This window comes from Oncorhynchus masou, chromosome 22 (genome assembly GCF_036934945.1).
Source record: "Oncorhynchus masou masou isolate Uvic2021 chromosome 22, UVic_Omas_1.1, whole genome shotgun sequence".
Lineage (NCBI taxonomy): Eukaryota > Metazoa > Chordata > Actinopteri > Salmoniformes > Salmonidae > Oncorhynchus > Oncorhynchus masou.
This window is the reverse complement of record NC_088233.1, coordinates 14,538,508-14,565,533: the sequence shown is the minus strand read 5'-3', so window position 1 is coordinate 14,565,533 and position 27,026 is coordinate 14,538,508. Positions and strand designations below refer to the sequence as shown.

Here is a 27,026-nt window from a genome sequence, read left to right as displayed (position 1 = left end):
AACTTTCTCTGTCCTCAGCTGGTGTTGTCCCTGGACCCTAAGAAGGAGGCCCAGGCCATCTGTAATGAGCTGGTGGCCCAGACTGGAGACCTGCAGAAAGAGGTCGCCTGCCTCAAGAACCTGCTGCACAAGGTACATCTCACACCCTTTTCTCTGACTGCAGTGTACGTGTCACTATCACCCAAGAGCCCCCGCCACTATGTTTCTGCTCCCCTCAGTGGGCCACTCTGAGAGAACGAATTGGAGAACGGTCTGTTTCCTTCGTCTGGTCCCCCACACCCTTTCACTGCCCTAACCATCTCTCTGTCTGGTCCTCCACACCCTTTCACTGCCCTAACCATCTCTCTGTCTGGTCCTCCACACCCTTTCACTGCCCTAACCATCTCTCTGTCTGGTCCTCCACACCCTTTCACTGCCCTAACCACCTCTTCCCAGGTCTGGTCCTCCACACCCTTTCACTGCCCTAACCATCTCTCGGTCTGGTCCTCCACACCCTTTCACTGCCCTAACCATCTCTCTATCTGGTCCTCCACACCCTTTCACTGCCCTAACCACCTCTTCCCAGGTCTGGTCCTCCACACCCTTTCACTGCCCTAACCACCTCTTCCCAGGTCTGGTCCCCCACACCCTTTCACTGCCCTAACCACCTCTTCCCAGGTCTGGTCCTCCACACCCTTTCACTGCCCTAACCACCTCTTCCCAGGTCTGGTCCAAGCTTCCTGCAAACTTGGGTCAACTCCCCTTCTCATCCTCGCTATTGCTCATCCAGCGTTTACACACGGCGTGTGTGCGCTGTGTAGGATTCTGACAGGGCGAGTCCTCACAGCCTATAACTCAGAGACAGTGTGACAGTGTCCTGTCAGAGTGGAGATGGGGGGGTAGGGTGAGGAAGGAGGGGGGTAGCCCCGGACGCTGTCGGTGCCAGACAGGAATCCGACAACCAACAGAGGCCATTTGGAGACACTGGCTCAGTGCCCAGGGGGGGAAGGCCCTTGCACCCGTTTATCTTATCTGTGGGGGCTCGTCTTGACACCCATCCCCCTACACAGAGCGCAGGTGCGCGCACACACAATCTATCTGCCCGGCCAGAAAGTTTGGGGGGGGGGCATGAATTGTTCCCTGGGTTGGACATTACTGTGTAGAATGGTAGATCTGTGCCATATGTACCGGTCAGGTGGTGCAGGTGGTGAACTGTGCAGAGTGGTTCTCTTATTCAAACTCTAATTTGCATGCTTAAGCAGATCACCTCACCCAGATCGGTTTAATTTTATTCCTAATAAATGAATGATAGGACACAAGTCACATGACAAAACACTGCTCATGGCTACCATCTAGTGTCGAGACGGAAGGTTCTTGTGGGGCAGGGGTGTCAAATATACAATCTGACGGTGTTCAATCCAAGGGGGGAAACGAACTCTATGACTAAAACCAAATGGAAACAGTGTAGTAACAATAATGGACTCCTATTCATACCGTTTCTGGACTGTCCAGCTCACTGATAATTACTGAAATGAAAGCTAGACCATCAGGGAGCATTAAAAAAAAGAGAAGAAAAAACTATATTTTGAGGGCAAGGAAATATAATAAAATCCAATGAGGACCTTGTTGAAGACCGAATCACCCCCATGATAATCAGCTTAACTTGGGAGTACTATTTCCTTTTATACTAGTATGGGTATTTGGACACGTCCATGGTGTGTGCGCATCTCTAGTTTGTGTGTTCCGTGCTCTTTCTCACCTCTTACCTTGTGACGTTCTGCTGCTCCTCTTCCTAAGATGGACCCAGCAGGAGATTTCTGCCCACTTCCTCAACCTGGTTCCCACGGCGACTGGAGGAGACGGGTCCTGAAGAGGCTTGCACTGAGCATGCTTGGAGCAGGCCTGCTGTTTGCCCTGTCCAGAGCAAAGAGTGCCAAGGTTTACCTTTAGACTGACAGCTCCTTTATTATCCAATTTACTCTTACTTTGGATAAATTGTCATAGGTTATCAATCAATTAGCTTAATTGTCTTAATTTACATTTCTGTTTGAGGAATTATGCCGAATGAGAATAACTTGAATGCAAAAAAGTTTGGTTTTTGATTGAAATTCCTTATTAGTTATACTTTGTTCTTGTTTTTTATTGAGTTCTTAATTGTTTTAAGCAATTTTCTGGGCTTTTGTAAAATAAAAAATATTTCTTTATCCAGCATTTTCTTTGCATTAAGTTGCTGCACAAGTTAGGACACTATTAGGGAAATCCATCCCCTACATATTATTCAATACTTTGTGTAGTTGACTATATGACAAACTATTTAGGCTACTAAAAATCTAATTACATTTTTTTTGGTCACATACACATATTTAGCAGAAGTTATTGCGGGTGTAGCAAAATACATGCATTCCTAGTTCCAACAGTGAAGTAATATCTAACAATACACATAAATATAAAAGTTAAAGAATGTAATTAAGAAATATATAAATGTTAAGTTGAGCAATGTCCAGGGTATGTGTACAGTACCCGTCAAGTTTGGACACACCTACTCATTCAAGGGTTTTCCTTTATTTTTACTATTTTCTACATGGTAGAAGAAAAGTGAAGACATCAAAACTATGAAATAACACCTATGGAATCATGTTATAAGAAAAAAGGTGGTAAATCAAAATCGGCTCAAATAAAGTAACGATGGACTGTCGTTTCTCTTTGCTTAAAGACATGTAGGTCAGTCAATCCGGAACATTTCAAGAAAGTTTCTTCCAAGTGCAGTTGCAAAAACCATCAAGCGCATTGATGAAACTGGATCTCATGAGGACCGCCACAGGAAAGGAAGACCCAGAGTTACCTCTGCTGCAGAGGATAAGTTCATTGGAGTTCCCAGCCTCAGAAATTGCAGCCCAAATAAATGTTTCAGAGTTCAAGTAACAGACATCTCAACATCAACTGTTCAGAGACTGAATCAGGCCTTCATGGTCACTGATTGGCTCAAATGCATTAAGAAGGAATGAAATTCCACAAATACTTTTAACAAGGCACACCTGTTAATTGAAATGCATTACAGGTGACTACCTTATTAGCTGGTTGAGAGAATGCCAGCAAAGCTGTCAAGGCAACGGGAGGATGAATCGAAAACATCAAATATATTTTGTCTTCACTATAATTCTACAATATAGAAAATAGTAAAAATAAAGAAAAACCCTTGAATGAGTAGGTGTGTCCAAACTTTTAACTGGTACTGTGTTTGTGTACACTGAACAAAAATATAAACGCAAATGTAAAGTGTTGGTTGCATGTTTCATGAGCTGAAATAAAAGATCCCAGAAATTTTCCAGACGCACGAAAGACTTATTTCTCTCTAAGGTCTACATCCCTGTTAGTGAGCATTTCTCCTTTGCCAAGAATCCCTCCACCTGACAAGTGTGGCATATTAAACAGCATGATCATTAGACAGGTGCACCTTGTGCTGAGGACAATAAAAGGAAGCTCTAAAATGTGCAGTTTTGTCACACAAAACAATTCCACAGATGTCTCAAGTTTTGAGGGAGCGTGCAATTGGCATGCTGACTGTAGGAATGTCCCCTAGAACTGTTGCCAGATAATTGAATGTTAATTTCTCTACCATAAGCCGCCTCCAACGTGGTTTTAGAGACCACGTATGGCGTTGTGTGGGCGAGTGGTTTGCTGATGTCAACGTTGTGAAGGAGTGCCTCATGGTGGCTGTGGAATTATGGTATGGGCAGGCATAAGCTACAGACAACGAACACAATTGCATTTTAGGGCCTAATGAATTTCAATTGACATATTTCCTCATATGTACTGTAACAGTAAAATATTTGATATTGTTCCATGTTGCGTTTATATTTTTATTAAGTATATGAATGGATGGATGGAATGGGATGTATAGACATCATGGACAGTGTGTGGATAGAGTATTTAGTATGTCTGTAGAGTACATAGGATAGAATAGTACATAAACAGCAATAGTTTAATAGGATGGAATTGACTAGAATACAGTATATAAATATGAAATGAATAAAACAGTATGTAAACAGTGACCAGGGATTCCATGTCTATGTACAGTACATTCGAAAAGTATTCCGACCCCTTGACTTTTTTCACATTTTATGTTACAGCCTTATTCTAAAATTGATTTAAATACATATTTTCCTCATCAATCTATACAGAATACCCCATAATGACGAAGCAAAAAAAGGTTATTCAAATTTTTTGAAAATGTATACAGACCCTTTTCTATGAGACTCAAAATTGAGCTCAGGTGCATCCTGTTTCCATTGATCATTCTTGAGTCCACCTGTGGTAAATTCAATTGATTGGGAAAAAATTAACCTTTATTTAACCAGGTAGGCAAGTTGAGAACAAGTTCTCATTTACAATTGCAACCTGGCCAAGATAAAGCAAAGCAGTTCGACACATAACAACACAGAGTTACACATGGAGTAAAACAAACATACAGTCAATAATACAGTAGAAAAATAAGTCTATATACGATGTGAGCAAATGAAGTGAGATAAGGGGGGTAAAGGCAAAAAAAAGGCCATGGTGGCGAAGTAAATACAATATAGCAAGTAAAACACTGGAATGGTAGATTTGCAGTGGAAGAATGTGCGAATTAGAAATAATGGGGTGCAAAGGAGCTAAATAAATAAATACAGTAGGGGAAGTGGTACTTGTTTGGGCTAAATTATAGATGGGCTATGTACAGGTGCAGTAATCTGTGAGCTGCTCTAACAGCTGGTGCTTTAAGCTAGTGAGGGAGATAAGTGTTTCCAGTTTCAGAGATTTTTGTAGTTCGTTCCAGTCATTGGCAGCAGATAACTGGAAGGAGAGGCGGCCAAAGGAAGAATTGGTTTTGGGGATGACCAGAGAGATATACCTGCTGGAGCGCATGCTACAGGTGGGTGCTGCTATGGTGACCAGCGAGCTAAGGGGGGACTTAGCAGGGTCTTGTAGATGTCCTGGAGCCAGTGGGTTTGGTGACGAGTATGAAGCGAGGGCTAGCCAACGAGAGCGTACAGGTCGCAATGGTGGGTAGTATATGGGGCTTTGGTGACAAAACGGATGGCACTGCATCCAATTTATTGAGTAGCGTATTGGAGGCTATTTTGTAAATTACATCGCCGAAGTCGAGGATCGGTAGGATGGTCAGTTTTACGAGGGTATGTTTGGCAGCATGAGTGAAGGATGCTTTGTTGCGAAATAGGAAGCCAATTCTAGATTTAACTTTGGATTGGAAATGTTTGATGTGAGTCTGGAAGGAGAGTTTACAGTCTAACCAGACACCTAGGTATTTGTAGATGTCCACATATACAAGTCAGAACCATCCAGAGTAGTGATGCTGGACGGGTGGGCAGGCGCAGGCAGTGATCGGTTGAAGAGCATGCATTTGGTTTTACTTGTATTTAAGAGCAGTTGGAGGCCATGGAAGGAGAGTTGTATGGCATTGAAGCACGTCTGTAGGGTTAACACAGTGTCCAAAAAGGGCCAGAAGTATACAGAATGGTGTCATCTGCGTAGAGGTGGATCAGAGACACCAGCAGCAAGAGCGACATCATTAATGTATACAGAGAAGAGAGTCGGCCCAAGAATTGAACCCTGTGGCACCCCCAAGAGGCCCATGATCACTCTGGATGAACTGCAGAGATCTACAGCTGAGGTGGGAGACTGTCCATAGGACAACAATCAGTCGTATATTGCACAAATCTGGCCTTTATGGAAGAGTGGCAAGAAGAAAGCCATTTCTTAAAGATATCCATAAAAAGTGTCGTTTAAAGTTTGCCACAAGCCACCTGGGAGACACACCAAACATGTGGAAGAAGGTGCTCTGGTCAGATGAAACCAAAATTGAACTTTTTGGCAACAATGCAAAACGTTATGTTTGGCGTAAAAGCAACACAGCCCTGAACACACCATCTCCACTGTCAAACATGGTGGTGGCAGCATCATGGTTTGGGCCTGCTTTTCTTCAGCAGGACAGGGAAGATGGTTCAAATTGATGGGAAGATGGATGGAGCCAAATACAGGACCATTCTGGAAGAAAACCTGATAGAGTCTGCAAAAGACCTAAGACTGGGACGGAGATTTGTCTTCCAACAAGACAGTGATCCAAAAGATAAAGCAAAATCTACAATGGAATGGTTAAAAAATAAACATATCCAGTTGTTAGAATGGCCAAGTCAAAGTCCAGACCTGAATCCAATCGAGAATCTGTGGAAAGAACTGAAAACTGCTGTTCACAAATACTCACCATCCAACCTCACTGAGCTCGAGTTGTTTTGCAAGGAGGAATGGGAAAAAATTTCAGTCTCTCGATTTGCAAAACTGATAGAGACATACCCCAAGCGACTTACAGCTGTAATCGCAGCAAAAGGTGGCGCTACAAAGTATTAACTTATGGGGGCTGAATAATTTTGCACGCCCAATTTTTCAGTTTTTAATTTGTTAAAAAAGTTTGAAATATCCAATAAATGTTGTTCCACTTCATGATTGTGTCCCACTTGTTGTTGATTCTTCACAAAAAAATACAGTTTTATATCTTTATGTTTGAAGTCTGAAATGTGGCAAAAGGTCGCAAAGTTCAAGGGGGCCGAATACTTTCGCAAGGCACTGTATGTATATATATATATACAGGTACATGGGACACAACAAGATGAGGACAAAAGACGTCTGACTGCTATGCCATCTTGGGACAAAATTTGGACATGATTTGGAAAGGCACACACCTGTCTATATAATGTCCCACAGTTGACAGGGCATGTCAGAGCAAAAACCAAGCCACGAGGTCGAAGGAAATGTCCATAGAGCTCCGAGACAGGATTGTGTCGAGGCACAGATCTGGGGATGGGTACCAAATATGTCTGCAGCATTGAAGGTCTCCAAGAACACAGTGGCCTCCATCATTCTTAAATGGAAGAATTTTGGAACCACCAAGACTCTTCCTAGACCTGGCCAAACTGAGCAATCGGGAGATGGACCTGATGGTCACTCCAGACAAAGCTCCAGAGTTCCTCTGTGGAGATTAGAGAACACCCCAGAAGGATAATCATCTCTGCAGTACTCCACAAATTAGGCCTTCATTGTAGAGTGGCCAGTCGGAAGCCTCTCCTCAGTAAAAGGGACATAACAGCCCACTTGGACTTTGCCAAAAAGCACCCAAAGGACTCTCAGACAATGAGAAACAAGATTTTCTGGGTTGATGAATCCAAGAATGAACTCTTTGGCCTGAATGACAAGCGTCACGTCTGGAGGAATCCTGGCAACATCCTTACGGTGAAGCATGGTGGTGGCAGCATCATGTTTTTCAGCGGCAGGGAGTGGGAGACGAGAGTCAGGATCAAGGGAAAGATGAACAGCGCAAAGTACAGAGAGATCCTTGATGAAAACCTGCCCCAGATCACTCAGGACCGCAGACTTGGGCGAAGGATCACCTTTCAAGAGGACAATGATCCTAAGCTCACATCCAAGACAATGTAGGAGTGGCTTTGGAACAAGTTTCTGAATGTCCTTGAGTGGCCCAGCCAGAGCCCGTACTTGAACCCAATCTAACCTCTGGAGAGACCTGAAAATAGCTGGGCAGCGATGCTCCCCATCCAACCTGACAGAGCTTGAGAGGGTCTGCAGAGAATAATTTTTATTTAACCAGGCAAGTCAGTTAAGAACAATGTGCAACTCGTCAATCCTTGTCACGGATGGGCTGTTGCAGCAGACGACAATTGCAGCAGATGTTCTACCCCGATCAGCTAAAAACAAGAAGAAACGGCTCCAGTGGGCACACGTTCTCCAACACTGGACAATTGAGGAGTGGAAAAACAATGCCTGGTCTGAGAATCCCAGTTCCTCTTGCATTTTTATTTCACCTTTATTTAACCAGTTAAGAACAAATTCTTATTTTCAATGACGGCCTAGGAACAGTGGGTTAACTGCCTGTTCAGGGGCAGAACGACAGATTTGTACCTTGTCAGCTTGGGGGTTTGAACTTGCAACCTTCCGGTTACAACACTCTAACCACTAGGCTACCCTGCCGCCCCGTACAGGTGTGCCAAGCTTGTAGCGTCATACCCAAGAAGACTCAAGGCTGTAATCGCTGTCAAAGGTGCTTCAACAATGTACTGAGTAAAGGGTCTGAATACTTATGTAAATGTGATATTTCAGCTTTTTATTTTTAATAAATTTGAAAAAAATGGAAAATCCTGTTTTTGCATTTTCATTATAGGGTATTGTGTGTAAATTGATTAGGGGATTTTTTTTAAATCAATTTTTGAAATAAGTCTGTAATATAACAAAATGTAGAAAAGGTCAAGGTCTGTATACTTTACGAATGCACTGTATATAGGGTAGCACCCTCTAAGGTGCATGGATGAGTAACCAGGTGGTAGCCGGCTAGTGACCATGACTAAGTTCAGGGCAGGGTACTGGGTGGAGGTCGGCTAGTGATGGCTATTTAACGGTCTGATGGCCTTGAGATAGAAGCTGTTTTTCCAGTCCCAGCTTTGCTGTACCTATCCTGATCTCGCCTTCTGGATGATAGCAGGGTGAACAGGCCGAGGCTCAGGTCGTTGATGTCTTTGATGATCTTTTTGGCCTTCCTGTGACTTAGGGTGCTGTAGGTGTCCTGGGGCAGGCAGTGTGCCCCCGGTGATGCATTGAGTAGACCACACCACCCTCTGGAGAGCCCTGAGGTTGCAGGAGGTGCAGTTGCCGAACCAGGCAGTGATACAGCCCGGCCGGATGCTGTCAATGGTGCATACTATATTGAAATGTTCAGATATAAAGTAAATATGTCTTTGGGATATTTTTTTTCTTCCCTTAAAGATACTTTTTAGTAGAGCTTTTCCATTTCAATTATGTTTATTTTCGAACAGATTTATATTGAGTTCATAAAATTACTATGGTTAATATTTTGTCCCCAAATAGTTTATAGTATTAAGCATTATAAAACAGATATTGAAACAACTTGTAGATAGTTTTGCTATTGAACATCTAACAATTTATAAACTAAATAGTTTCAAGACATCCATATTGTGGGATTATAATTAGTATTATTCATTCTTACATGTTTATAATGCCTCTATAAAAATTCAGCGAATATCATGTGACGCAATTCAGTTGATCATACTTTCACTGCAATCTGTAGGACTAGCCTATACTTGCACCTGATAGAGTGGTGTTTATTGCTGAAAAAGCAAGCAATGAAGCCTCAAAGTTTCCTCCTAATACTGGTGGCATATTGGTTTTGTGAATTTTCCTTCCGTTTTGTCCAATTCTTCCACGGAGATCATGAGAGAGACTTCAATTTGAGCATTAATCTCATCCGGTCAGAAGATCAGACCTCCCAATACAAAGACGAGATGAACATTAAATCGCTTACATAAAACGGAGATCAAAGATAAAGCAAATACAATGTGACAACCGTACAGATTGAGAAGAGTTCAAAAGAATGATAATCCCATTTTAAATGCACACATCACCTTTTGTTGCGGCCTTTGAGGAATCTGTGCATTTAACGTCTACGAATATACCTAATATTAACCCTCCTGCTGTGTTCCGGTGGAATTTGACCAATTTACAAGTTTTCTCTCTGAAAAATGTAGTTAATTTAATCTGATTGTCATAAAGTTCCATGACTTTGTCCATACAGGGCATCTGAACACACAAAATACATTTAGATGATTTGCATTACATTTTGGGTGTTTTATTTAACTTTTGTACACCTGTGGTGTTCCCGGTCATTAGAAATGAATGGGTGAGGCTACAATTAGTGTATAAAATTGAGTTCAGGCACATGCCCATTCATCAGATGAATACACTTCTTCTCCCAGACCCCCACATGCATGTGTGTTTGAGCGCAAACACACACACACACCTCACCTCCTCTTCTTGGCTTCCATGGCAACCCCCATGGGAACCTTTCCCCAATAGAATATTTCCCCCATGGGAACCACACCTGTTGGCATTCTCACAAACAATCGCAACATTGTTTCAATAGTATATAGAACTTTTCCTGCAGCTCTGGTATATAAAGCACAATAACCAAATGATATACTGTATGTGAGGCTCTTGATCAAATCTTTGATCATGACACTGGTGAGGAGAGAGTCCTTGTTAAACTTTGACACAAAGTAGTCTGTGATAAATAGCACAATATGTTTCATCTGAGTATTTGTTATAGTCAAAATAATCCATACATTATGCTTTTATTACTCAAAAATGAGTTGTATGAGCTCAGGTCAATGAGGCCTGCAGGCCATAAATAGCAAATAGAAGTTCAAAACGTGTAATGTTCACAATAACTTAAGTTGATAAAAAGATGTAGCACAACATTAGGGTGATAATATATGTAATATTATGGATTTATAATCAGCTATAATGGGGCGGTCATTTTGGACCAGGAACACACAATTAATTAACATGAAACGAACACAACAGGAAGGTTAATCAAGGGCCTATCTCCACATCTAATATTTAATCTGTGTGCATAATATGGCGTCATGGCTGTGAGTTTCTGGAATATTTGGCATTTGGGCGTTATAGGCATAACCATAACTAAGCGCGTTTGCGCGGACCAGTTCCTCCCAAACACGTCAAATGTTTTTGTTAAAACACTCAGGGTTTAACGCATCACGTTGTACCACATTCTACAACTTGCCGCTTGGAAATCGGCCAAGCTTGTGTCTGGTGTCAAGCTAGCCTGAACAGATACTTTCAGACATCTAATTTCTTCACCTCATTCCTGAGACAGAACTGCGCCCACCCCTTGTGTAAGCAATTTAAACCTGATAGCAGACGATCATTTGCCTATCTTTACACTGCAAATCTTTGTTCACTTCAGATCGACCCAATATCTCATGCGCTTCTTTACCATAATCATTGTCATTTTTTACGCGCAAAACTCCACCCGAGCGGTAAACCTCTTCTGATTATCGATTTTTAATGTAAGACAGAGCAGAACTTTGATTGGTGCAATCGAGAGGCTGTAGACTCCTGTCTGACGCGCGCCTGTGTTCTTTTCTACCCATGGAAATGGTCAGTACAGGTGCCTGAATGTGCACAACGACAACATTTTAATAATATGAACTTATTGCCAAGTGGAATATGTTTTTATTTATCTGTAGCAATCTGCTGGCTAACGTCAAGGGTCGACGGATCTTGGTGGTGAGTAGGCTCTCAAGAATGTGAAAATAGCACTTACGACTAATGAAAATGTAAAGTTAGTAGAAAATATTATCGGCTTTAGGAACAATATATATACACAGTGGAGTCTAAACTTTATAGTATACGCTATTGGCAAGGACTGCGTGAGACAATGCATGACTTTGGACACATAGGCTATGATCTGTGTAAACGTTGGTTTAATTTGAATTAAACTATAATAATTTCCAATAAAATATGTAAATGTGTAAAATAATCGAATGTTTTCCCCAGAACACTAGACATGCATGTATCTTTAATTTGGACACATTATGGGGCAGATCATTTTTTTCTCCCTTTATTCGTGTTCTAGGAGCCTAGTTTTTAATTATATATATAAATAAACACCATAGCCCACAAGGACATTCAAACAGATTAAAGTTGCATGGTCAAAGCCAAAACCTCTTTCATCTTTCTATGCAGGTACATGGGTACCCTTGGGTCGCAAGTGATGTGCGACAACATCCCCGGGTTAATCAACAAACAGCGGCAGCTGTGCCGCCAGCATCCCAAAGTTATGCAGGCGATTGGAGCCGGGATTAAAGACTGGATCGGGGAGTGCCAACATCAGTTTCAGAACCACCGCTGGAACTGCAATACCATGGCGCGAGAACACAACTTGTTCGGACGCCTACTGCTGCGTAGTAAGTATTGAGAGAGTAAAAAACGCATGCATATGCCTACTGTAAAAATATGTAATTTCATATTTAGTTAAATACATTTTAAAATTATACTGAACAAAAATATAAACACAACATGCAACCATTTCAAAGATTTTACTGAGTTACAATTCATATGAGGAAATCAATCAATTGAAATAAATAAATTAGGCCCTATGGATTACACAACTGGGATTACAGATATAGATCTATTAGTCACAGATACCTTAAAAGAAATGGGCCTCACAATGGGCCTCACAATGGGCCTCACAATGGGTTTCACAATGGGCCTCACAATGGGTTTCACAATGGGCCTCACAATGGGCCTCACAATGGGCCTCACAATGGGCCTCACAATGGGCCTCAGGATCTCTTCACAGTATTTTTATGCATTCAAATTTCCATCGATAAAATGCAATGGTGTTCGTTGTCCATAGTTTATGCCTGCCCATACCATAACCCCACCGCCCCCATGGGGCTCTCTGTTCACAACGTTGACATCAGCAAACTGCTCGCCCACACGACGCCATATACATGGTCTGCGGTTGTGAGGCTGGTTTGACGGTTGGACGCTCTGCCAAATTCTCAAAAAAGCTGCCTCTGCTTATGGTAGAGACATTAACATTCAATTATCTGTCAACAGCTCTGGTGGACATTCCTGCAGTCATCATGCCAATTGCACGCTCCCTCAAAACTTGAGACATCATGTGGCATTGTGTCGTGTGACAAAACTACACATTTTAGAGCTGCTTTTTATTGTGCCTCAGCTTCTTGATATGCCAAACCTGTCAGGTGGAGGTTTATCTTGGCAAAGGAGAAATGCTCACTAACAGGGATGTAAACACATTTTTTGAGAAATAAGCTTTTTGTGTGTATGGAACATTTCTGGGATGTTTTATTTCAGCTCATGAAACATGGGACCAACACTTTACATTATGCGTTTATATTTTGGTTCAGTGTTATTGATCAAATCAAAGATATAGGCCTATATATGAACTAAATATCATATTTTTCCTTCTCAAATATGAGCATGAACATGTTATTAGCTAAAATGCTCAGGTAAAAAAGTGCAGCTATTAAATTACCATACGTAAAATAGCTGATATTCTGGAATGAATTTTTAAATTGTGTGCTGGGAAAGTAATATAGTCTACTCATCTTCATCCTCATGTACAAGACAAGCACTTCTGAACAATTGACTAGTAATTCCAACATGCTATCTTCTATAGACTCTCGGCTCCTAGATATATAGCAAATATGGTATGTGTTTTCCCCCAACCAATTATTAACAGTGGTGAACCTATAAAGTTCTAGCCTTTATCAAAGTGAAGGAATTTGTGTGAAATTCATGTTCTTCTTTGACAGATGTTTTCCCTGTGTGCTTGCATTGCATTCCATACATTGTCTCACTTTACAGCTCTAGATGTATCAATATGACGTGCCTGCTTGCTGCTACTCTGATGAGAAGGGTGTAATTGTGGCACGCAATTTGGGGTGTTCCTGCATGTGGTCATTCCTGTATCTGCAGGAACCCCTCTTTACACTTCTATTGGTTGATCCATTTTTATAAGCTAGGAATCCAGTAAACAGGCAAGAGGCGACAGCTCTCCTATACAGTAGATGGCGCCAACCGCCAATAAACCCCACAGGGGTGACAACTGTAGCTAGTTAGGACACCGGTAGACAGTGTCCTCCGTTCAGTTAGTGAGGGCAGGTGTTTGGCAGGCGGGCGCGAACAACACTATGTGCTAGCTAGCCAGGACTCCGATACCCAGCAGGTGGGGTAGGTAGCTAGCTAGAGCTTGACACCGGTACACAGCAGGCGGGATAGGTAGCTAGCTAGGACTCCGGTACACAGCAGGTGGGGTAGGTAGCAAGCTAGAACACGACACCAGCACATAGCAGGCGGGATAGGTAGCTAGCTAGAACACGACACCAGTACACAGCAGGCGGGATAGGTAGCTAGCTAGGACTCTGGTACACAGCAGGTGGGGTAGGTAGTTAGCTAGAACACGACACGGTATATAGCAGGCGGGATAGGTAGCTAGCTAGAACACGACACCGGTACGCAGCAGGCGGGATAGGTAGCTAGCTAGGACTCCGGTACACAGCAGGTGGGGTAGGTAGCTAGCTAGGACACCGGTACACAGCAGGCAGGATAGGTAGCTAGCTAGGACTCCGGTACACAGCAGGTGGGGTAGGTAGCTAGCTAGGACACGACACCGGTACACAGCAGGCGGGATAGACAGCTAGCTAGGATACGACACCGGTACACAGCAGGTGGGGTAGGTAGCTAGCTAGAACACGACACGGTACATAGCAGGCGGGATAGGTAGCTAGCTAGAACACGACACCGGTACGCAGCAGGCGGGATAGGTAGCTAGCTAGGACTCCGGTACACAGCAGGTGGGGTAGGTAGCTAGCTAGGACACCGGTACACAGCAGGCAGGATAGGTAGCTAGCTAGGACTCCGGTACACAGCAGGTGGGGTAGGTAGCTAGCTAGGACACGAAACCGGTACCCAGCAGGCGGGATAGACAGCTAGCTAGGACACGACACCGGTACACAGAAGGCGGGATAGGTAGCTAGCTAGGATACGACACCGGTACACAGCAGGTGGGGTAGGTAGCTAGCTAAAACACCAGTAGACCGTGTCCTTCGCCCCCGCCTATTGGGCACTGCTTTCCTGCAGTTCTGTTAACAACGGCATTGGTAGGTGTTTGTCTAGCTAGGTAGTTAGAACTCCAGTACACAGCAGGTCGGAGGCGGGGGCGACATCAGTAGCTAGCTAGTACACCGGTAGACAGTTCTTCACCCCTAAAAACTTGGATAATACTTTTATTTCCCTTTATTTATTTTTCTCCACATTTTAATTGTATAGACAATCATGCAGGAACCAATGGAATGCTCGAGGCGGGACGTTCACTCAGGAACCAATTGGATGCTCAGGGGGGAGTGTCCACATGCAGGAACACCCTGAATTGCGGGCCGCAATCACACACTATTGGCTCTGATCGGTATCAGGTCCAGTGCTCTACATGCTTATAAAACTGCCACAGCTGACAAATGTGGGGAGTCAAGAATAAGTGTGTCAAATCCCATCTCGTATTAGTCTTACTTCTCTCCACGTTGGAATCTCTTTTTAATTGGTATAAATGTGAGGATCCACTCCACCTTGGGGGTGATCATATAAATAAAATGGGTAATTCTATTGGGCATCATGTCCCAGTCCTCCGGCTCCTATAGGCCCTAAGTTATTCCAAGGCGGAACTTTAATGGCCAGTTTCCCAGAAAGACTAGTCCTGGACTAAAAATCGTGTTCAATGGCGATTCACTATTGAACGTATTTATTTTTTACTCCTGGACTAGGCTTAATCTGTGCCCAGGAAACCGACCCTGAGAATTGCGTGTAATTTGGTTCTTTAATCGTCCCTTTGGTATTCAGACCTCCCAGACTCGGCTCTGGTTGTGTCACACAACATTAGGAAGCTGCTCTGATTGGCAGCATTATTGCTGTGGCACCGTGAGAAGCTACTTATTGTCAATGTCAGGACGCTAATTTAAAACAATTACTGAGTTTTCTTTTTTTTGGATGGTTTCATGTTCTCATCCTTTGGTTTATCTCCTCATTAACCAGATTAAACATTCACAGTCATTCACAGGCGCACACACAGTGAGTGTGTGTGTGTGTGAGAGAGAGTGAGAGAACATCTTGACATAAAAACAGAGCATTGTGAACTGAAGTTTGGTGTTTCCTGATTTCAGACACGCACTTTGATCCCACAGATCTCTCATCAGTTAGAAGAGAAGTCAGAGGTATTTTATCACAGACCATTGCTGGTCAATTTCACCTGTTTTCCCATCTTGGAGTTAGATAAAGCAAAACACTGCCATGCCTTAAATAAAAGACTTAAACAGTAACAAACAGTATCCATGCAGGTACCCCAACCTCAACCAATAGCTAGCTCTTTGTTTTTACAGGACCCTATTTAAACTGTGAACCCCCCCGAGCAAGACATTTTTACGTAATGTTTACTGTGTACAGTACACACACACACACACACTGTAGTGGTTATGCATCTTTATGGGATACTGGCTGGATACAATTTACAGAATATCTCTCGGTTTGTGTAACTTATATGGTGAGTTTACAAAACACTAAGAACTTCTCTTTCCATGACATAGACTGACCAGGTGAATCCAGGTGAAAACTATGATCCCTTATTGATGTCACTTGTTAAATCCACTTCAAATAAGTGTAGATGAAGGGGAGGAGACAGGTTAAAGGAGGATTTTTTTTTAAAGCCTTGAGACAATTGAGACATGGATTGTGTATGTGTGCCATTCAGAGTGTGAATGGGCCAGACAAAAGATGGAAGTGCCTTTGAACGGGGTATGGTAGTAGGTGCCAGGCGCTCCGGGTTGTGTCAAGAACTGCAACGCTGCTGGGATTTTCACGCTCAACAGTTTCCTGTGTGTATCAAGAATGGTCCATCACCCAAAGGACATCCAGCCAATTTGACATAATATTAGGAAGGTGTTCCTAATGTTTTGTACACTCGGTGTATGTTTGTGCAATGAGTTTGTGTGCATTAGTCATGGCCTTTAGGTAAGCCTATTCATACAGTTGAAGTCGGAAGTTTACATACACCTTAGCCAAATATATTTAAACTCAGTTTTTCACAATCCCTGACATTTAATCCGAGTAAAAATTCCGAGCCTTAGGTCAGTTAGGATCACCACTTTATTTTAAGAATGTGAAATGTCAGAATAGACAATTATGTTTTTAACCTTTTATTTATTTCATCACATTCCCAGTGGGTCATTCCCACTCGCACATGCTTTTTCAGTTCTGCCTGCAAATCTTCTATAGGATTGAGATCAGGGCTTTGTGATGGCCACTCCAATACCTTGACTTTGTTGTCCTTAAGCCATTTTGCCACAACTTTGGAAGTATGCTTGGAGTCATTGTTCATTTGGAAGATCCATTTGCGGCCAAGCTTTAACTTCCTGACTGATATCTTGAGATGTTGCTTCAATATATCCACATAATTTTCCTTCCTCATGATGCCATCTATTTTGTGAAGTGCAACAATCCCTCCTGCAGCAAAGCACCCCCACAACATGATGCTGCCACCCCCGTGCTTCACGGTTGGGATGTTGTTCTTCGGCTTACAAGCCTCCCCCTTTTTCCTGCAAACATAACGATGGTCATTATGGCCAAACAGTTCTATTTTTGTTTCATCAGACCAGAGGACATTTCTCCAAAAAGTATGATCTTTGACCCCATGTGCAGTTGCAAACCGTAGTCTGGCTTTTTTATAGGGGTTTTGGAGCAGTGGCTTCTTCCTTGCTGAGCGGTCTTTCAGGTTATGTCGATATAGGACTCGTTTTACTGCGGCTATAGATACTTTTGTACCTGTTTTCTCCAGCATCTTCACAAGGTCCTTTGCTGTTGTTCTGAGATTGATTTGCACTTTTCGCACCAAAGTACGTGGTACATTCAGGCGTTTGGAAATTGCTCCCAAGGATGAACCAGACTTGTGGAAGTCTTGGCTGATTTCTTTTGATTTTCCCATGATGTCAAGCAAAGAAGGACTGAGCTTGAAGGTAGGCCTTGAAATACATCCACAGGTACACCTCAAATTGTCAAAACTATAGTTTGTTAACAAGAAATGTATGGAGTTGTTAAAAAACAAGTTTTAATGACTCCAACTTAAGTGAATGTAAACTTTACTGTGTGTCCATGTAACTTATAACTTCTGGTGTGTATACTGTTTCCTGTGTGTGTGTGTGTGTGTGTTTGTTTGTGCGTGCGTGCGTAGTGTAGTGTGGTGGGTGTGTGTGTGTGCGTGCGTGCAGTGTGTGTAGTGGGTGTGTGTGCATGTGGAGTGTGAGCTTGCTTACGTGTGTGTGTTCAGCACTCACACAATGTCTTCCTCTTCCTCTCTATGCCTACCAGGCAGTCGTGAGGCGGCCTTTGTGCACGCCATCTCCTCGGCCGGGGTGGTCCACACGCTGTCCCGGGCTTGCAGCCAGGGAGAGCTGCAGTCGTGCTCCTGTGACCCCACCAAGAAGGGCTCGTCCCGGGACGCCAAGGGGACGTTCGACTGGGGCGGCTGCAGCGACCATGTGGAGCACGCCATGAGGTTCAGCCAGTCCTTCGTAGACGCCAAAGAGAGAAAGGAGAGAGACGCCAGGGCTCTGATGAACCTCCACAACAACCGCGCTGGGAGAAAGGTGGGTTCAAAGTTCAAACACATGGGGGAGTAATGACTCCAACTGAACCAATTTGATCTAGATCAGTGTTTTCCAAACAGTTGGTTTGCATATTTGTATTCCTGAACTGCCAGATTCAAATAATCAAGGGCTTGATGTTTAGTTGACTAGTGGAATCAGGTGTGCCAATCAAGGGCTAGTGATTCAAGAGTAGAGGGTTGGGATACACTTGTTTAGAGGAATTTGATAGACTATTACCCTGTGTAGATTCCTTGCAGAGACACACGTGCACATACACCAACATACAAACCTTACCTGACACACAACCACCAACCATCCAGATACACACCTAGCCTCCCTAACAACATTTCTTTCGCTCTCCATCCCCTTCCTCATCACCACACAGGCGGTGAAGCGGTTTATGTCCCTGGAGTGTAAGTGTCATGGCGTGAGCGGCTCCTGCAGCGTCCGGACCTGCTGGCTGGCCTTGGCCGACTTCCGACGCACGGGCGACCACCTGCGGCGGCGCTACAATGGGGCGGTGCAGGTGGCCATGAACCAGTATGGCACGGGCTTCACCACCGCACAGCGACACTTCAAACGGCCCAGCAAGAACGACCTGGTCTACTTCGAGGACTCGCCAGACTACTGCATAAGAGACCAAGAGTCTGGTGAGTCTGGTTTGTAGTGTTCAGATTTAGTCCACAGTCCAGACAGAGATACTGACGTAGATGATGTACGCTCTGTCTGTCTGACATCTGACATGACTGTCTCGCTGTAGAGTAGAACACCGTACTACTTGACCATAATATCTTCAGTATGTGGTAATATTTTCACAGGGTAACCGCTCAGCCTCTTGTACAGTAGGGTTATTCTCTTAATGCTGCACCGGAAAACACCAGAGAGAATGTGTTGGTGTGCCTGTGAGCGAGAGGGAGAAAACTGTATGTGTGGGTGCGTTTCTGAGACGGCAAGAAAATAGTGTTTGTGTGTGAAAACAATGTGTGTGTGATCTGAAGGACCTGGGTGCCCGTCAGGCAGCAGATGATCCGAGGTGATCAGGTGTCGGCCAGTTTAAGGGCCATTACACACTTCTGTGGGCTGAAACCCGACCTGCCACGCACCACTATAAATTACCCCTGCTGGAGCACACACACATACCCTTGGGCACAGTGATGGCCCCTACACCTCTGCATGCTTGGAACCCCAAAATGGAGAAATATTTGGAGGGTAAGTCATATCTCTCAAACCCCTCTGACCGACATCAAAGCTAACCACTCCTAATGTAGACCTGGGGGGGCCTCTCTGAAGTTCCCTCCCCTCTTTTTCTCTTCTCCTTCATTACGCTGACCTAGAGTCACAGGATAGGTGAAGGCAGTATGGTGAACACCCAGTACTGAGGATAGGTGAAGGCAGTATGGTGAACACCCAGTACTGAGGATAGGTGAAGGCAGTATGGTGAACAACCACCACTGAGGATAGGTGAAGGCAGTATGGTGAACACCCACCACTGAGGATAGGTGAAGGCAGTATGGTGAACACCCAGTACTGAGGATAGTTGAAGGCAGTATGGTGAACACCCAGTACTGAGGATAGGTGAAGGCAGTATGGTGAACACCCACCACTGAGGATAGGTGAAGGCTATATGGTGAACACCCAGTACTGAGGATAGGTGAAGGCTATATGGTGAACACCCACCACTGAGGATAGGTGAAGGCTATATGGTGAACAACCACCACTGAGGATAGGTGAAGGCAGTATGGTGAACACCCAGTACTGAGGATAGGTGAAGGCAGTATGGTGAACAACCACCACTGAGGATAGGTGAAGGCTATATGGTGAACACCCAGTACTGAGGATAGGTGAAGGCTATATGGTGAACAACCACCACTGAGGATAGGTGAAGGCAGTATGGTGAACACACAGTACTGAGGATAGGTGAAGGCAGTATGGTGAACACACAGTACTGAGGATAGGTGAAGGCAGTATGGTGAACACCCAGAACTGAGGATAGGTGAAGGCTATATGGTGAACACCCAGTACTGAGGATAGGTGAAGGCTATATGGTGAACAACCACCACTAAGGATAGGTGAAGGCTATATGGTGAACAACCACCACTGAGGATAGGTGAAGGCTATATGGTGAACAACCACCACTGAGGATAGGTGAAGGCAGTATGGTGAACACCCAGTACTGAGGATAGGTAAAGGCAATACAGTGAACACCCACCACTGAGGATAGGTGAAGGCAGTATGGTGAACACCCAGTACTGAGGATAGGTGAAGGCTATATGGTGAACAACCACCACTGAGGATAGGTGAAGGCAGTATGGTGAACACCCAGTACTGAGGATAGGTGAAGGCTATATGGTGAACAACCACCACTGAGGATAGGTGAAGGCAGTATGGTGAACACCCAGTACTGAGAATAGGTGAAGGCAGTATGGTGAACAACCACCACTGAGGATAGGTGAAGGCAGTATGGTGAACACCCAGTACTGAGGATAGGTGAAGGCAATACAGTGAACACCCACCACTGAGGATAGGTGAAGGCAGTATGGTGAACACACAGTACTGAGGATAGGTGAAGGCAGTATGGTGAACACCCAGTACTGAGGATAGGTGAAGGCAGTATGGTGAACACCCAGTACTGAGGATAGGTGAAGGCAGTATGGTGAACACCCAGTACTGAGGATAGGTGAAGGCAGTATGGTGAACACCCAGTACTGAGGATAGGTGAAGGCAGTATGGTGAACACCCAGTACTGAGGATAGGTGAAGGCATTATGGTGAACACCCAGTACTGAGGATAGGTGAAGGCAGTATGGTGAACACCCAGCACTGAGGATAGGTGAAGGCAGTATGGTGAACACCCAGTACTGAGGATAGGTGAAGGCAGTATGGTGAACACCCAGTACTGAGGATAGGTGAAGGCAGTATGGTGAACACCCAGTACTGAGGATAGGTGAAGGCAGTATGGTGAACACCCACCACTGAGGATAGGTGAAGGCAGTATGGTGAACATCCACCACTGATGATAGGTGAAGGCAGTATGGTGAACAACCACCACTGAGGATAGGTGAAGGAAGTATGGTGAACATCTACCACTGATGATAGGTGAAGGCAGTATGGTGAACACCCACCACTGAGGATAGGTGAAGGCAGTATGGTGAACATCCACCACTGATGATAGGTGAAGGCAGTATGGTGAACACCCAGTACTGAGGATAGGTGAAGGCAGTATGGTGAACACCCAGTACTGAGGATAGGTGAAGGCAGTATGGTGAACACCCAGCACTGAGGATAGGTGAAGGCAGTATGGTGAACACCCAGTACTGAGGATAGGTGAAGGCAGTATGGTGAACAACCACCACTGAGGATAGGTGAAGGCAGTATGGTGAACACCCAGTACTGAGGATAGGTGAAGGCAATACAGTGAACACCCACCACTGAGGATAGGTGAAGGCAGTATGGTGAACACCCACCACTGAGGATAGGTGAAGGCAGTATGGTGAACACACAGTACTGAGGATAGGTGAAGGCAGTATGGTGAACACCCAGTACTGAGGATAGGTGAAGGCAGTATGGTGAACACCCAGTACTGAGGATAGGTGAAGGCAGTATGGTGAACACCCAGTACTGAGGATAGGTGAAGGCAGTATGGTGAACACCCAGTACTGAGGATAGGTGAAGGCAGTATGGTGAACACCCAGTACTGAGGATAGGTGAAGGCATTATGGTGAACACCCAGTACTGAGGATAGGTGAAGGCAGTATGGTGAACACCCAGCACTGAGGATAGGTGAAGGCAGTATGGTGAACACCCAGTACTGAGGATAGGTGAAGGCAGTATGGTGAACACCCAGTACTGAGGATAGGTGAAGGCAGTATGGTGAACACCCAGTACTGAGGATAGGTGAAGGCAGTATGGTGAACACCCAGTACTGAGGATAGGTGAAGGCAGTATGGTGAACACCCACCACTGAGGATAGGTGAAGGCAGTATGGTGAACATCCACCACTGATGATAGGTGAAGGCAGTATGGTGAACAACCACCACTGAGGATAGGTGAAGGAAGTATGGTGAACATCTACCACTGATGATAGGTGAAGGCAGTATGGTGAACACCCACCACTGAGGATAGGTGAAGGCAGTATGGTGAACATCCACCACTGATGATAGGTGAAGGCAGTATGGTGAACAACCACCACTGAGGATAGGTGAAGGCAGTATGGTGAACACCCAGTACTGAGGATAGGTGAAGGCAGTATGGTGAACACACAGTACTGAGGATAGGTTAAGGCAGTATGGTGAACACCCAGTACTGAGGATAGGTGAAGGCAGTATGGTGAACACCCAGTACTGAGGATAGGTGAAGGCAGTATGGTGAACACCCAGTACTGAGGATAGGTGAAGGCAGTATGGTGAACACCCAGTACTGAGGATAGGTGAAGGCTATATGGTGGTGAAGGCTATATGGTGAACAACCACCACTGAGGATAGGTGAAGGCAGTATGGTGAACACCCAGTACTGAGGATAGGTGAAGGAAGTATGTTGAACACCCACCACTGAGGATAGGTGAAGGAAGTATGTTGAACACCCACCACTGAGGATAGGTGAAAGCAGTATGTTGAACACCCACCACTGAGGATAGGTGAAAGCAGTATGGTGAACAACCACCACTGAGGATAGGTGAAGGCAGTATGGTGAACACCCAGTACTGAGGATAGGTGAAGGAAGTATGTTGAACACCCACCACTGAGGATAGGTGAAGGAAGTATGTTGAACACCCACCACTGAGCTATTTAACATCAGCACAATTGAAGAAAAGGAAACAAGGAGAGGACTTTTTTCACATTTTGTTATGTTACATCCTTATTTGAAAATGTATCATCAATCTACACACAATACCCCATAATGACAAAGAGAAAACAGGTTTTTAGAAATGTTTGCAAATTTATAAAAAATGAAAAACAGATACCTCATTTACATAAGTATTCAGACCCTTTGCTATGCGACTTGAAATTAAGCTCAGGTGCATCCTGTTTCCATTGATCATCCTTGAGATGTTTCTACAACTTGATTGGAGTCCACCTGTGATAAATTCAATTGATTGGACATGATTTGGAAAGGCACACACCTGTCTATATAATGACCCACAGTTGACAGTGCATGTCAGAGCAAAAACCAAGGCATGAGGTTGAAGGAATTGTCCGTAGAGTTCAGAGACAGGATTGTCAAGGAACAGATCTGGGGAAGGATACCCAAAAAATTATGCAGCATTGAAGGCCCCCAAGAACACAGTGGCTTCCATCATTCTTAAATGGAAGAAGTTTGGAACCACCAAGACTCTTCCTAGAGCTGGCCGCCTGGCCAAACTAAGCAATCGGGGGAGAAGGCTCTTGGTCAGGGAGGTGACCAAGAACCCGATTGTCACTCTGACAGAGCTCCAGAGTTCCTCTGTGGAGGTGGGAGAACCTTCCAGAAGGACAAATATCTCTGCAGCTCTCCACCAACCAGGCCTTTATGGTAGAGTGGCCAGTCGGAAGCCACTCCTCAGTGAAAGGGACATGACAGCCCGCTTGGGGTTTGCCAAAAGGCACCTACAGGACTCTCAGACCATGAGAAACAAGATTCTCTGGTCTGATGAAACCAAGATTTAATTCTTGGCCTGAATGCCAAGCATCATGTCTGGAGGAAACCTGGCACCATCACTACGGTGAAGCATGGCGGTGGCAGAATCATGCTGTGGGGATGTTTTTCAGTGGCACCTACTTAGAGACTAGTTAGGATTGAGGAAGAGATGAACGGAGCAAAGTACAGAGAGATACTTGATGAAAACCTGCTCCAGAGCGCTCAGAACCTCAGACTGAGGCAAAGGTTCACCTTCTAACAGGACAATGACACTAAGCACACAGCCAAGACAACGCAGGAGTGGCTTCGGGACAAGTCTATTATGTAAATGTGACATCCTTTTCTTATTAATACATTTGTAGAAAGTTCTAAAAACCTGTTTTTGCTATGTCATGGGGTATTGTGTGTAGATTGATGAGGGGACAAAATGATTTAATCCATTTTAGAATAAAGCTGTAACGTAACAAAATGTGGAACATGTCAAGGGGTCTGAATACTTTCCGAATGTTCTGTATACACTCCTCGGACAGTTTATTTGGTACACTCATCTATTACCGGTTTTGACCCGCTTTGCCTCCTGCATGGATACACCTGGTCAGCAAAAATGTTAAGATACGTTGTGGCGTTCAATCATTGTTCAATTGGCATCAAGTGACCTAACGTGTGCCAGAAAAACATTCCTCACACCAGTACACCACCTTCATGGACTGCTTACGCCAAATCCTGACTGCCATCAGCATGATGCAAGAGGAACCGGACCAGGCATTGTTTTTCCACTCCTCAATTGTCCAGTGTTGGAGAACGTGTGCCCACTGGAGCCGTTTCTTCTTGTTTTTAGCTGATCGGGGTAGAACGTCTGCTGCAACAGCCCATCCGTGACAAGGATTGACGAGTTGCACATTCCGAGATGCATTTCTGCACACCACTGTTTTACTGCACCGTTATTTGTCAGTTTGTGGCCCGCCTGTTATTTTGTACAATTCTCCTTCAACCTCTCATCAATTAACTGTTTTTCACCCACACTACTGCCACTGACTGGATGTTATTTGTTTACTAGACAATGTAGTGCGTGAAAAGCCCAGGAGGCGACCATTTCTGAGATACTGGAACCGGCGTGCCTGGCACCAACGATCATACCACGCTCAAAGTCTCTTAGGTCACTTGTTTTGCCCATTATAACGTTCAATAGAACAGTAAATGAACGCCTCGATGCCTGTCTGCCTGCTTTATATGAAGGGTCTTTATGGCCTGTATACATGTAAGCATGGTGAGCTCACTGATCATGGCCCCTCTCATGAGAACCTCTATCCACAGACATTGGCTCCAGTCATCTTGGATGACACACACACACACACACACACACACACACACACACACACACACACACACACACACACACACACACACACACACACACACACACACACACACACACACACACACACACACACACACACACACACACAGCCCTGGGAGACAGATACTGTAGAGACTGCACCCCCCTGTGCCTCTCCAAAGTGTGAAATCAATTTCCCTCGGCCCCATGGAGGCTCAGGTGCTAAACTCATCTCTCGGCGCCCCCTCATCTTAATTCAATAAGCAGACGCCAGGAGAGAGAGAGAGGGAGAGAGAGAAGGGGGGGTGGAGTCTGTCCTTGATGTCAACCCTAGCTGTGCAGCATACCATGACTGACGGAGAGTCGGACACGTTGTCGGGTGGGGGTGGAGTCTCATCGTGCCCAGACACAATACCTGACTGCTCTCCCTCTTTTTCTACCTCCCTCTCTCTCTCTCCCTATCACTCTACCTCCCTCTATCTCTCAGCAGTGAGGAACAGATGGACAGAGTGGGAAGGAGGGATGAGGAAGAGGAGAGCATAGAGGGCTAGAAATAAGCTGCCTAGAATAGACATGATCTGTTCCCAATCCCAAATCGACTCCTAGCTAGCCCCTTTAAGTCAGGACATTCATCGTCACGTGTACAGGGTTTTCACCTTAGTGCAGAGGAAGGAGGTAAGGAAGCTACTTTAGACTATTGAGATGCACCCCATTGAGGTTTGAGTTGAGGCCTCAAATAAATAGTAAATATTGATCTAATTTAATTGTATTATGGGATGATTTCTGAGAGTCCAATAAGCCTGCCAGACTCCCTTGCATGGTCACTCTGAGAAGAGGTGCAGGAGTGTGTGTGTGACAGTGAGTGCCAGCCAGGGTGTAAAACTAACACCTGATGAAGAACCTGACTACCAGCTGATGGTTCCTATCATCGATCGCTCATCCTGTCTCCCTTCATCCTCTTATCCCTCACTCCCTCCTCATCTCCCCGCTCCTCCACGCCTTGCTCACTCTGTATCACTCACCGTCTCATCCAGTTAAGATTGAGTACACTGCATTCTATTGGAATGATGTCAATACCTGTACGGTAGTGGGGCTTAGACCGCTGTTTGCCAACAATCACTCCATTGCAGCTAAAGATTAGATTTAGTCTATTTGGCATGTTATAAGCACATTTGATAAGGATTGTATGTGGATCACAAGGTAAAAAATCTTACTGGTTCAATATACAGGCAGAATATATACCATACACCTGATTGTGTCTCTTCTGATTTGATCCATTATTTCTCTCCCTCGCCAGGTTCGGTGGGGACGGGAGGGCGGGTGTGCAACCGGACGTCCCGCGCCGTAGACAGCTGCGAGGTTATGTGCTGCGGCCGGGGCTACGATACAACACGCGTCAGCCGCACCACCAAGTGTGAGTGCAAGTTTCACTGGTGCTGCGCTGTGCACTGCCGGGACTGCAACCAGGAGATGGACGTGCACACCTGCAAGGCCCAAACATGACTATACCACCAACCAACCTCTTATCCAGATTTGGTCTGAAATGGCAACCTATTTCCCATTGGTGCACTACTTTTGAGTAGTGCACTAGCTAGTGAATAGGGTGGATTTTGGACATAACGCCAAATCAGTCTGACTTGCACCTGTAGGCTATTGCACCAAGAACACCTTACAATCTAATTTTGTTCTTCCCTCACATTCCATTATATTTATTTGCTCTCTCAATAACCAAAAATTATTTCTGAAATGTATTCAAATTTGTATATGTAAATACAAACTTTATGTAATTTAAAAGAAAGTTGAGTGTATAGTTTATGGAAACTGGTTGATAGCAGACCTGACCATACACCCCTGTCCTCAACCAGCCAGTTCCAGGACATGCTTTAGTCACCTGACCGCCATTTATGTTCCATGGCCCACAGGAATATTTATTACAGTTGTGATATATGCTTGACAATCAAAATTGTGTAGTAGAAGTTGCAGCAATACACATAGTCC

General features: G+C 44.6%; 2 protein-coding genes across 2 annotated transcripts in view; both read left to right on the top strand.

Annotated features, from left to right (window-relative positions):
* The window catches only part of LOC135509052 (ankyrin repeat, SAM and basic leucine zipper domain-containing protein 1-like), a 40,978-nt gene extending 38,882 nt beyond the window's left edge, over window positions 1-2,096 (top strand). The window contains exons 12-13 of the mRNA XM_064929361.1: window positions 19-132; window positions 1,777-2,096. Coding sequence (XP_064785433.1) covers window positions 19-132; window positions 1,777-1,929 — 267 coding nt within the window. The 3' untranslated portion in view covers window positions 1,930-2,096. The remainder of the gene's footprint in view (window positions 1-18; window positions 133-1,776) is intronic.
* An 8,639-nt stretch (window positions 2,097-10,735) lies between these two features.
* On the top strand, window positions 10,736-26,660 carry LOC135509051 (protein Wnt-2). Its single transcript, XM_064929360.1, has 5 exons — window positions 10,736-11,145; window positions 11,605-11,825; window positions 17,803-18,080; window positions 18,466-18,730; window positions 26,326-26,660. The coding sequence occupies exons 1-5, from the start codon at window positions 11,063-11,065 to the stop codon at window positions 26,529-26,531; spliced, it is 1,053 nt and encodes a 350-aa protein (XP_064785432.1). The 5' UTR covers window positions 10,736-11,062; the 3' UTR covers window positions 26,532-26,660.
* Window positions 26,661-27,026: the final 366 nt, after the last annotated feature.